This window comes from Anoplopoma fimbria, chromosome 8, assembly GCF_027596085.1.
Source record: "Anoplopoma fimbria isolate UVic2021 breed Golden Eagle Sablefish chromosome 8, Afim_UVic_2022, whole genome shotgun sequence".
NCBI lineage: Eukaryota > Metazoa > Chordata > Actinopteri > Perciformes > Anoplopomatidae > Anoplopoma > Anoplopoma fimbria.
This window is the reverse complement of record NC_072456.1, coordinates 24,781,148-24,792,910: the sequence shown is the minus strand read 5'-3', so window position 1 is coordinate 24,792,910 and position 11,763 is coordinate 24,781,148. Positions and strand designations below refer to the sequence as shown.

Here is an 11,763-nt window from a genome sequence, read left to right as displayed (position 1 = left end):
TGCAGTATTACAGTACACAAGGCAAATAGATTTCGTACCTGTTCTCCATCCTGAAGGTTCTAATGATGGCAGCAACTGTGAAGCGGCTGAGATTTGGTTGGACCCTCTGGCCAGCCTCCCTCATGCTCAAACCATGGTTGAGCACATGGTCTACCACAGTGGCCCGAATCTCATTAGAGATGACCCTTCTCCTTCTTCTTTCTCCTCCTCCTTCTTCTCCTCTTCCTTCTCCTCCTCCTCCTCCTCCTTGTCCTCCTCTTCCTCCTCTCACTCTTACCCCTCTCCTTCTCTGGTTGTCGATCTCTTCAAAGTTCTCCATTGTTCACCAAACAAAACAGAGGCTCAAGGCACTTTTATGCTGCAGTCCTGATTGCCAATTGCTCAACAGACCTGAATGTTTAGAGATTTGAATATTTGTGTGTTGTAGGTTGATGCTTTGAGATTTTACTTGAGAAGTGTGTGCAACAACTGAACATTGTGTGTAGTGTTTTGACAACAAGGTGATGTGTAATTGACATCAGAGTGTAAAGAAGGAAAGTCAGAGTCTAATGCAGATAAGGGAGTGTGAAGTAGTGCCAAATTGGGTCGAGCGATTGGTACACGAAGTGAAGGTTGTGCAAACTGTGCCGAATTTTCGCTTTTTGTGTGTTAACAACTGAGAAAAACTGTAACATAATATTATTACTTGGATAATGTTTAACAAAGGCCTAAAATACATTTATTTTACATCATCGAGACTATTCTTCTTCTTCGTCAAAGTCCAGCTCGTCGTTTGGCATAGATCTGTAACCAGACGTCTGAGAGAAGTTCAGGGTCATCTGGTTATCAAAGTTTCTGCTGATCTGAAGATGGGACAGCCAACCAATAACTTTATTAAAGGTTGGATCCTCCCTTGGAGACAAAGACCCATCGATAGATGGACTCTCTCCTTTTACTGTGAAAGAAACAAACACAAAGTTCACTGTGACGTCACGCTGCTGATAATTAAGAGTTAGAAGTCCTTGAAGTGGAGGATCATGGGACATTATTTCAGGATAAATATGAAGGAATTATGCCATGACTTACACATATGATTTTTGTTCATTTAAAAGATAACTTTGCACGTTAAGATGGTGTAATTTGTCCTATAACTTTTGGTTTAAGACTTTGAAAATACTTATTTAAAAAGACTTCACACTCAGAAAGTCAACGTCTCATCAGGTAAGATAACATTACATTTTGAACAGAGCTATGTTAGCTCGCTAGCTAGCACACCAAGCTAACTGCCATGTTGTTGTAGTTCACTGAGCGGTTTCGCACAAAACTAAATGTTACTACGACAAACTGCAAAAATATATTTTAAACTGACAAACATATGTGTTCAAATATTGTATCTTTCATCGTTGACTTTAGTACATATTTTTTCATAAATAAGGTCTCATGGGGGACACCGGAAGGGGCGGGACTTCTGTGCTAGAAATTAGGACCCCATTTCTTACTTACACTCTGGGTGAAAGATTTCCATGCTGCTGAGCTTAAGATCCGATGATTTCTTTTCGATCTCTTTGTCCAGCTTGTCAATTTCCTGGCTGATTTTGTTGTCCATGCTTTCATCCTTCTCCTTTCCATCTTTCCTCCTCTGGCCAATGCCCTTGGGTTTGATTTTGTTGACGTCAGGGACTACAAAAAACAAAGCTCAGATCATCAGAATATATAAGGGAGAACACAGTTAATCATAAACCCCATCGCGGCGTGATACTCACTCAGTGACTTGGTCTTCGTGCCCGTCAAACTTCCCCTGTGTGCCGAGGCCTGCAGCTGGAGGAGCGTCTCCTTGAACCCCGTCATCAGCTCCAGCTCCCTCTTCTTGTACTCCTCCTCCAGACGCTGCTTCAGCACCATCTTCAGCTGCCTCCTCCCGAACTTCTCATCAATTCTCGCGTGGACGTCGTTCATCTCAGGGCGGAAGAGCCGGTCTCCGTTCCCCGCCACCATTTCCTCGATCTTCTGGAACAGCTCGTTGACCTGACCCATGTCCATTCTCTTCGTGTTGTTCACGACGTGGTATTTGTTCTCGCACTTGTCTATCAGCCAGCGCAGAGCGCCGTGCTCCCTCTCGATGTGCTCCTCCACGGTTCTGTCCAACAGGTTGTCACCGTACGTGAACAGAACCATGGTGTGTTTCCAGACGGTGGCATCGAAAAGGTTCATGTGCTCCTCCAGGGCGTCTCGCTGAGCTTCCCTGAACCTCAGGTCCAACGGGACGACCAGCAGAACCGCGTGAACCCCCGAAGGGCTCAGGGAGAGACCTCGGACTATTTCTTTGTCCCTCTCTTCGGTGCAGCAGGACGGATCCATCAGCCAGCCCGGGGTGTCGATCACCGTGACAGTCCTGCCGGCAGCTTCCCCGACCACCACCTGACAGGACTCATTCTCGCAGGTGGCGAACACTTCTTTACGCAGGAGGTTATTTCCTGTCGCGCTCTTCCCAAACGTCTTCTGACCGAGCATCACGACCGTCAGCTCCGGGAGTTCTTTACTGTTACCTGAGAAGAAGAAAGACAACTGCATGGTGAAAATCTACATTACATCCCATACATACAATACTAATAAAGTAAATAATTAAAGGGGAAAGTGTGTAGCATTTCGTGGGATCTATAAGCAGAAATTAAATTATAATATTCATAGCTATGTTTTCATTTGTGTATAATCACCTGAAACCAAGAATGGTCTTGTTTTCATTAGTTTAAATATCAGACCAAAGACTGAATATAAGAGGTGGATGTAGTTATTGTGACTCCACCCATTGGGCGGCGGTTTTGAAGCCTTGAGTTCGGCATTATAACCGCCGCCATCTTGTTTTCCGCAACCAGTGAACAAAAGTGCTTAGAAGAGCATTCCCTGCTTTATGGTCTGTTTGACTCTAAATGGAGCATCATTTACTAAATGAACATCATGCTGTATTGAAGAAGACTTGAAACTAGAGATTGAGACCATAAACTCATGTTTACAATGTTTACTGAGGGAATAAATCAAGAGAGAAGTAGAGTCATTTTCCCATAGACTTCTGTGATGCTAGATGATCGAACAATCGTTACCTCTGAGGAGTTTTCTTTTGTCCATGACTTGACTTTGCCTCATTTGCGCTGCCTTTTCCACTTTTGATCTTTTCTCTTCGATCGCCTTAAATATCTGTTCATCTGGGACAAAGTAGTCCCAACCATTTCCGGCCACAGTCTCAGTGATTTTCTCCAGCAGCTCCGTGATTTGCGTGCCGTCATCTTTATTCTTGTTATCCATGACGTGATATCTGTTTCCGCATTTTTCGACCAGAGACTGCAGCGCCTCGCCCTCCCCTTCGATGTACTCCTCCACGCTTTGAGTTCCCAGCCAGTCTCCTCTGGTGAAAACTACAATGGTGCGTCTCCAGACTTCTTCTCCGAGAAGCTCCACGTGTGACGTCACTGCTCTTAAGTGTTTGGCGTTGAAGGATGCGTCTGCGTCTATCATCAGCAGGAAGAGGTGAGGCCCAGGGAGGCACAGAAAAGGGCTGAGCTTCACTTCCTCCCTCATCGCTTCAGGAGAGTCATCCATGGAGAAGCCTTTCCACCAACCCGGCGTGTCAACAACAGTTATTTTAGTTTCACCCATGAAACCCTGCCGGGCCGCAGAGTGTGCCGTTCTCTTCCCGTCTTCTTGCTCTTTGGATCCCAAAATGGAGTTCCCCACGGAGGTTTTCCCAACGCTTCGGCTTCCCAAGAGAATCAAGCGGAGTTCTGAGATGGTTTTCTTCTCTTCTGTGTGACAAAAACAAAGCTTTTACAGCAATTCACAGCAGTTATTGAACTCAACATACTAATTAGAGCCAAACAAATGTTTATATTAAGAAATCCATACATTTTTATTTTATTTTACATTGTAAATTTAATAAAATCCTTCAATACATTGACCATAAAAGTAGGCAAAAATTAAGAAAAAAATATTAAAATGTCTTAAGTCTTTGTAACTGCTTTATTTGACTCTAAATGGAGCATAATTTAAGCGATACTTTGAGGTGCATTTGAATCATAGGTAAATCGTAATTGAATCCTGAGGCCTGTTAAGATCCACACCTCAAATATAAACGGCTCATTCAACAGTATGATGCAGGAAGTGTTTGAGTGCATCCATCGTGACATTCACCTGGAATCAGTGCTTTCATTTGTCGTCTTTGCTCTTCGGACTTCCTCCTCCTGTTTCCCGCCCTTTCTGCTACATCTAGCTGCTTCTCTTTGATGGTGTTTAACATCTGCTCATCTATCTGGTAGTAAGTGCCTCCGTTATGCGCCGCCATCTCGTCTATCTTCTGCAGCAGCTTTTCCTGCTTTGTGTGACTGACAGAAGAGGAATGATCTGGTGAACTTGTGTTTGTGTTGTTCCTCTGGGATTTTGTGTCAGAGTTATTTTTGACTCTGTAAATCCCTCCTTAGTCTGAAGATTGTCAATGAGTTGAGACAAAAACATTTTTAGAATGACCCTGAACCAAAACAAAATCATGTTGAGACAAAATGAAAGAAGCTTCAAGGAAAACAAAAAAAACAATGACTCATCACCTCCCTGTGTCACATGTGCTGTGTGTTTTGTGATGAATAAAACAAATATGCAACTGATACTAAAAAATATAAGGAGTGACGAGACAAAACTGAAAGACTTTACTTGTTTCTGTTCAGAGGCCGCTATCTGAACTACAATTAAAGGAGTTTAAATAATAAATAAATACATTTATCTACATATTAAATATGTAGATATATGTAAATACTAGATTCAATCATCTACACTATAAACCACAGCCTGGGAACTTATTATAGAACTGAATCGTGGCATCAACCACAATTAAAAAGGCTATATTTTTAATTTTAAATAGTAGCATGTGATCATTGAGGTGTGTCTCTTTCCCCTATGACTTAGTATTAACTGGAAACTATTTGGGTGGAGTTTCAAACTCAAGGAAACAGGATCTTTTTTGATAACCCAATGGTAAACAAAAACATCAGCGCTCTTTACTGGCAATCAAGTCAGGTCGAACTGGTTTTTGTTGGCACCAGTCTGCAGGTTGCTGATTTGTGTTTTTCTGTAAATGCATAAAAAAAACATCTCACAGTTTTGGAAAGGAAGCCTCGAGAAGGAATTGATACACTGTGGAAACCATAAACTTGTTTTGTTCTTAAAGTAAATTTAGTAGATTTAGTAGCTATATAAAGCGGATGAATCAAAGGTTGTTGCCATGGGACACCATGTGCTTCGAGAGCTGATCCGAGCTGCAAATAAAAGCTGCAAATAGAAGAAAAAACGAGGCACCCTGAATGCATCCATAAATGAGCACACACCCAAGTTGTTATAAATGTTTTGTCCTTAACTTATTTGCACGTTTGAATTAAAGTAAATACTTTTGCTCAGTCGCTTGAACAAGCTGATTTGGCCTCAAACCAGATCTGCACGTTGCACTGATCAAACATAATCAGAATAATATAATAAAGAATGCCTTTCGAAAAAGAAAATCTATTTGTACAACATATCAATTCCTTGTTACTTATAAAGTACATACATTATTGCAAAGCAGGTTAAAACTATACAACTACACATTTATCTTCAACATTAACTCACCAAGATTGTTTTCCATTTTTACTGGTCTTCCCTTTTCAAAGTCAAGTTAGAATCAACTGAATAGAACCGAGTGTTTGAAGGAAACAGGACTTCAGGAGTTTACATCCTGACACAAGACTGAACAAGTTAGACAACAGAGGCAACGGCACAGGCAGGCACAGGGAGGCTAATATTGCAGCCAAACCGGTTTCACACCTGAGAGCCACAAACACGCACTTATAATCATGATGAATCATAATCATAGCAAAGCCTGCAGACAAAACATGCTTTGAAAACCTTTGTTGTCTTTTGTATTGAAGTCTATTTTGAGCAAAACCAAAGATGTGCGTGTTGATTGCATATTTTTTTATTGTAATGTACGACTTGAACCTGCAAAACATTGCATATTCAAATATGAGTCATGCAGTACACCACATCTTCATTACGTACCTCGACAGATACATAATGGAGATTTGTCCACAATGAACCTGCATGATTTCATCTGATTTCACCAGAACCCGACCCGGTGTCTCCGATGAAGAGCTTTAAGAATAACTAGAAAATTTCGCAAGAAAATATAAAATATGATGAGTCAGTCTGGGCCCAAAGTTGAGTGTTTTTTAACTCTCTCCACGCCCAAAACGCATTCTTCTCTGTGGGGAAATTTCTCGCCGTTTTTCCCGGTTCCCGTGGGAACCGCTGGGCGAATCTCTGAGAAAAGTCAAAGCACACGATTTCCGACCAGGCCGCACGTTTTGATGTATTTTGACGCATGTGCTTGCTACGCTGCGGGACGAGTTACACGCCAAACTTTTGTACTGAAGATGGAGAATAAGAAGAATAGCATTATTTTTAAGCCCGCAGGATTGTAGGCTTTACAGCCTTGTTGCTACACAGCCACACAGAACTATATAGAAACAGACAATCTTCTCTTTGATGGTCTCGTTTACTGATGGAGGTCATATAGAGGATCAGGACTAAACTGAGACTGGTTCATAACAAGTTTAAAAGTTCCTCACAGTAACTTTAAGTAAAAGTAGAACTTAAACTAACTACTAACTATTGATTGATCAGTAAAATTGTTCCTGTCTTTGTTTTACTATCATAGCTGATGTTTCTGGATTAGTCATATGTTTGTAGCTTCGCTGTCCTGTGAGAACCCCATATCACTTTTTTTAGCTTTGTGACAATTTTTTTCAGCTGATCCAACAGGCTTTTTAAATAGTTTAGTAAATTTATTGGAAATTTGTTCATATGAAACCATTTAAAGATATGCACCAATTCCGTATCAGTATTTTGTAAAAGTGTGTGATTGTTTCAAGCTTTAAGATTTGTATCATCAGAGAGATCTTTACAAACCAAGGACATTGACATACATTTAAGAAAAAGGCAACGGGACATGAATGGTTCCTTGCGGCACCCCTCAAAGAAGCGGACCCTTTTTAAATGTGACCATCAATAACTAGAAATTGTTCTCTCGACGGGTTCTGACTAAACTCCCTCTTAGGTTTCACTCCATTCATTGTTTTATAGATGCTTCAGGGGAGAGTGGTCCTTTAAGTGCTAGGATACGACTGTTTATCCAACAGATCGGACATCTCCATCCAGGACAAGTCCCACTGCACTTCTGTCCCGTCCTGCTTGGTCGCAGGAAGCTTCAATGCTGGAAGATCCACTTTGGAAAACGGCCAACAGCTACGGTTGCAAAACTTCCGGTACCTTCCAAAAAATACAATAATCAGTAAGGCATTTCCTCAACAGACATGATTCATGCCAGGATATAATGTGAAATGCGGCATGAGAGGTTTTATAGATACTGACCTGTAGTGACGAACTAGCCAAACAGTTAGTGGCATGAAGAACAGAGATACAATTCCACATGAGACTATGACCCATTTCCAGGAACCTGACGAAGAGAACAAATAATATTTGTCAGTTGAACAAGGAACTACATCACTACTTCACTCTTTCTTAGGATTACTAGTTGCTTATGTTATAGTACAGATAAATATACGGTTGTTTAACCCTTGTTAAAGATCTGGCCAGAATTTTAGTTCAAAGATAAACATTCAACATTAAAAAATAAACTTACATTATCAAAAGCATGAGAAAGTTGCAGTGTTGATGTTATGTTGTAGAGATATCTACTTAAATTAGCATGCTAACCAGCTAGCCCCGGCCCATCCTGTCTTGTTATATCACAATATCACGTTTGACATTTTGGCCGTCGAACAGTGAACAGGAAGTGACCATATATGGACTGCGAGGCGCTGTATACGTCTCTGGTAAAAACCTGTCAATCAGTGTGTAGCCCCGCCCTAAAGCATCCCCTGCTTTATGGTCTATTTAACTCTAAATGAACATCATGCTGTATTGAAGAAGACTTGAAACTAGAGATTGAGACCATAAACTCATGTTTACAATGTTTACTGAGGGAATAAATCAAGAGAGAAGTAGAGTCATTTTCTCATAGACTTCTATACAACCAGAGGAGTCGCCCCCTGATGGACAGGAGAGAGAAGGCAGGTCTAGGACATGAAGCATTGGCCTCACTTTTCAAAACAAGATAATTATTATCATCAAGTATTCCCTCTAAAACTAGTAAATAAATGTATGAACAAAACAAAATCATTTTACCACTAATGGAGGCTTCTGTCCCATCTGTTGATGTGAAGTTTAACCCTAAAAGACAACAATCGACAATCTTTTACTGATTGACTTATTTTACACAAAGCAGAACGGTGAGTATGAATAAAGCCAGACAGCTGACCTGGATCAGGTCTCACTGACAACCAGCTCTCTGGACTCTCCTTCTTTTTGTCACGGGACGCACACTTGTAGAAGCCTTCAGCTTCCTGTGTCACATTCTCAATAGTCATCTTCATTACTCCGTCTGAACTAGAGGAGCTGTTAGTGACGACTGCTACTCCGTCTTTAAAGAAGGTTGTTTCATTGTGACTTCCCGTAAAGTACTGACAATAGAGGACCACTTTACTGCCCTCGAGTACGGGGAGGGCAGGAGTCTTCAAGATGACGGTCCCATCTGTGGGACAAAGACCGTAGACATTGTTAGCAGACAAACAGCTTCACTACAACTCCTCACACTTTATTGTTACGTTTGTTTTAAATGCAGTCGCTCAATCAACACATTTAAACCTTCAGAGGCAAATTTTGAAGCTTTTGCAGGCATTAAACCTGCAAAATAAGAAAAAAAAGATGAATGTGCTGCAAAGCAAATAGCGTCTCTGTGCTCCTGTGCTTCTTGCATGTATTTAAATGAGGTTATATTCAGACATTTGGCTCAAAGTTGGCCCCTTTCTATGCAAATGAGCCTCGGTGCAAAAACAGTCCAGTTGGCAAAGATCAGTGCGAACAGCCAAACGCAGTTAGATTGAAATTGTTAGCGTCTTCAGAGAGTTGGTGATTACTGAAGCATGTTTATAAAACTTTCCAAAGATCAAAGCAGCAGTGGTTGTAGCTGGTGAAGAACCACCATGCTCTGCTCAGACTCATGCATTTTGGGATGGGATGGTTGTTAAGTGAAAAAAAAATAAATGAATAAAGGAAGATTTCCCCAGAGAGGCCCCTAATGATGATGAAATTATAATACAGAAAAATAATGACACTAAGTTATTTAACATATAATCATGTTTTATTTTCCAATTCCTTTATTTGTTTTGGAAGGAGGGTAAAAAAATTTGAAAAAATGAATTAACATAATTGTATTTCTTTCCTCTTCTTTTCATCCACTGAAAATTTCTTCAAAATAGAGGAGTAAAAAAATTTGAAAAAAGAATTAACAAATTATTGTTTTAAAACTTTATGGGTGAATTGCTGTAGAATAATTAGCACAATATCTTTTTGAGAATATGGACTTTGAGACGGAGAAGACAGCAGTTGCAAGTGACGATCGCAGCTTCCTTGTTTCCGCTTCCTAAAAGCCACTTCAGTGACTTGCAGAATTGTAGTCTTACAATTTTCTATGGCCGACAGACGTCACCTCTAGGTGGCAATAGAGTGAATAAACTCTCAAAATAAACTTACCTCTTCACAGGAAACAACTTGGTTTAGGTTTAGGGAAAGATTGTAGTTTGGGTTAAAATAACTATGGAAGAGTAGTTACTTAAATAGAAATGTTAAATAAATCAACACTGACTTCTCATTTCACGCAAGGCACAAACGGCGGTCTCCTAGCTAAAAGAAATACTGTTTATTTAAGTCTTTAGAATTCCTGGTTCGTCACTATGTGGATCACATACGAATTGATTTAGTTGGATACAGAATTACAGCTTGTTCTTTTTAGTAGGTATATCAAACACTGTATTAGAACAGCATTTGTTGCAAAACATTATCTACCCGATGATGGGGCAACTGGTCCACAAATGCACATTCTGTACTTAACCTTTTATAACTCATACAATCATAAGATTATACATATGTGCATGAGAATTTATTATTTTACTTAATTTGACTTTGATGTAATGAGACCGAAACATTGAAGAGAAAGCAAAAACTGTGATAAGATGCCCGGCTCTCCCATATTGTTTTGACATCTACTCAAATCTACTACATCTACTGGGGCGGCTGTGGCACATGAGGTAGAGCGCTTGACCTGCAACCACAAGGTCGGTGGTTCGAACCCCTCCACAGGCAACATGCCGAGGTGTCCTTGAGCGAGACACCTAACCCCAAAATTGCTCCCCGGGCGCTTCATTGCAGCCCACTGCTCCTCCGGGATGGGTCAAATGCAGAGAACTGAATTTCCCCATTGTGGGACTAATAAAGGCTTAATTATTATTATTAATAATCTGTCCCAGCAGCATTCTTTGGATAGTTGCCTTTTCAGACTCACAGCTCACTGTGACGTTGACGGCGTTGCTGCGGCCCTCGGTGCCCTCACACCAGTACAGTCCACTGCTCCCACTGACAGCAGTGAACTCACACGTGTCAGACTGGTCTGCAGCGACGGCGCTCCTAGTGGTGAACACCGGTCAGTGTGGAGGACTCCATTCCTCACTGCATGCTCTTCCTCACTCCACCTCCTCAGCATCCAGCCGGAGGGGCACCGAACAGTGAAACGCTCCCCTCTGAAGAGCTGAGTGCTGCTGGGAGTCAGAGTGAGGAGGGAGGGAGGAGGAAGCTCTGGAGGAGACACGTAGATGGACAGAAGAAGAAGAAGACAGTCAGTGGTTTCAAACAGGAGCTGACGAATGGTATCTTGAAGTTTTACACATTTCTCTGCCATAACCATAAACGCAGAAGCAGTTTCCGTTTGTCCCGCTGCAGACTAAAGGGTCACATGGGACTCAAGTCTCTGTAAAATACATTACAGTTATCACACAACAACACCGGTATGTGCTTATATTATTGCAATACCTGTGTTTATTGCAACGTGCAATAATGAGAGATGAAGAGCACCCAGAGCTCTGACACTCACTCAGAATCTGCAGCAGCACGGGAGAAGCAGAGATTGCACTTTGCAGGTTCTGTAAAATTCTGCTTGACATATTTCATTGCAAAGGATGTAAACCTGCTTTGACCTGAAACTCAACCCTAATTTTCTGACACAATTCACTTCAAAACTAATAGTTATTCATATGTTTTAAAATAAGGCAAAAAATATCATATTTAGACACATTGTTGGAGATGGCAATTTCAGTCTTTTGTCCGGTTTACAACTTTGGTTGAGACTGAAATATTTAAACAACGACTAAATGCATTTCCCTTAAAGTTTCTACAGTCGTTCATGATCCCCAGAGAGTTAGTCCCATGTATGGTTTTAAAGAGGACACATCGTAGTCATATTCAGGATCCCACTTGTATTTAGGGTTCTACTAGAACTTGTTTTTGTGCTTTAATGTTCCAAAACACATTATTTATCTCATACTGTTTGTCTGAATATCTGTATTCACCGAAATGCTCCGTTTTTAGCGCCTGTCTCTTTAAGGGGTTGTGATTATTAAATACTCTCTCAGTCACATCAGTGGTCTTATAGTTGAAAAAGAGGCTCTGATGCGTCCTGCTCACCGGACGTCTCTTTCGTAAACAGTGGAAATAAGAGTTTGTTCTTGATGACTCACCTGTTAAATAAAGGTTAAATAAAAAAACAAGCAGAATATGGAGTTATAACCGACCAGTCTGACGCGTGTAAATGTGTTTGTG

General features: G+C 41.0%; 1 protein-coding gene across 1 annotated transcript; it reads right to left on the bottom strand.

Moving 5' to 3' along the window:
- Positions 1 to 737: 737 nt before the first annotated feature.
- LOC129094773 (uncharacterized) lies at positions 738 to 10,846 on the bottom strand. The gene is made up of 9 exons (XM_054603032.1): positions 10,668 to 10,846; positions 10,454 to 10,575; positions 8,372 to 8,644; positions 7,423 to 7,507; positions 4,162 to 4,352; positions 3,078 to 3,776; positions 1,743 to 2,525; positions 1,483 to 1,659; positions 738 to 934 (listed from the first exon to the last, which is right to left on the bottom strand). Exons 1-9 carry the CDS (start codon positions 10,844 to 10,846, stop codon positions 738 to 740), a joined length of 2,706 nt encoding a protein of 901 aa, XP_054459007.1.
- Between the last annotated feature and the right edge of the window lie 917 nt (positions 10,847 to 11,763).

Coding starts and splice junctions, on each gene's coding strand:
- LOC129094773 (XM_054603032.1), bottom strand. CDS start 10,846: ATGGCAGAGAAATGTGTAAAACTTCAAGATACCATTCGTCAGCTCCTG. Junction 10,576..10,667: donor GGGGAGCGTTTCACTGTTCG/GTGCCCCTCCGG, acceptor GTTCACCACTAG/GAGCGCCGTCGCTGCAGACC. Junction 2,526..3,077: donor CAAAAGAAAACTCCTCAGAG/GTAACGATTGTT, acceptor TCTTCTTCTCAG/GTAACAGTAAAGAACTCCCG.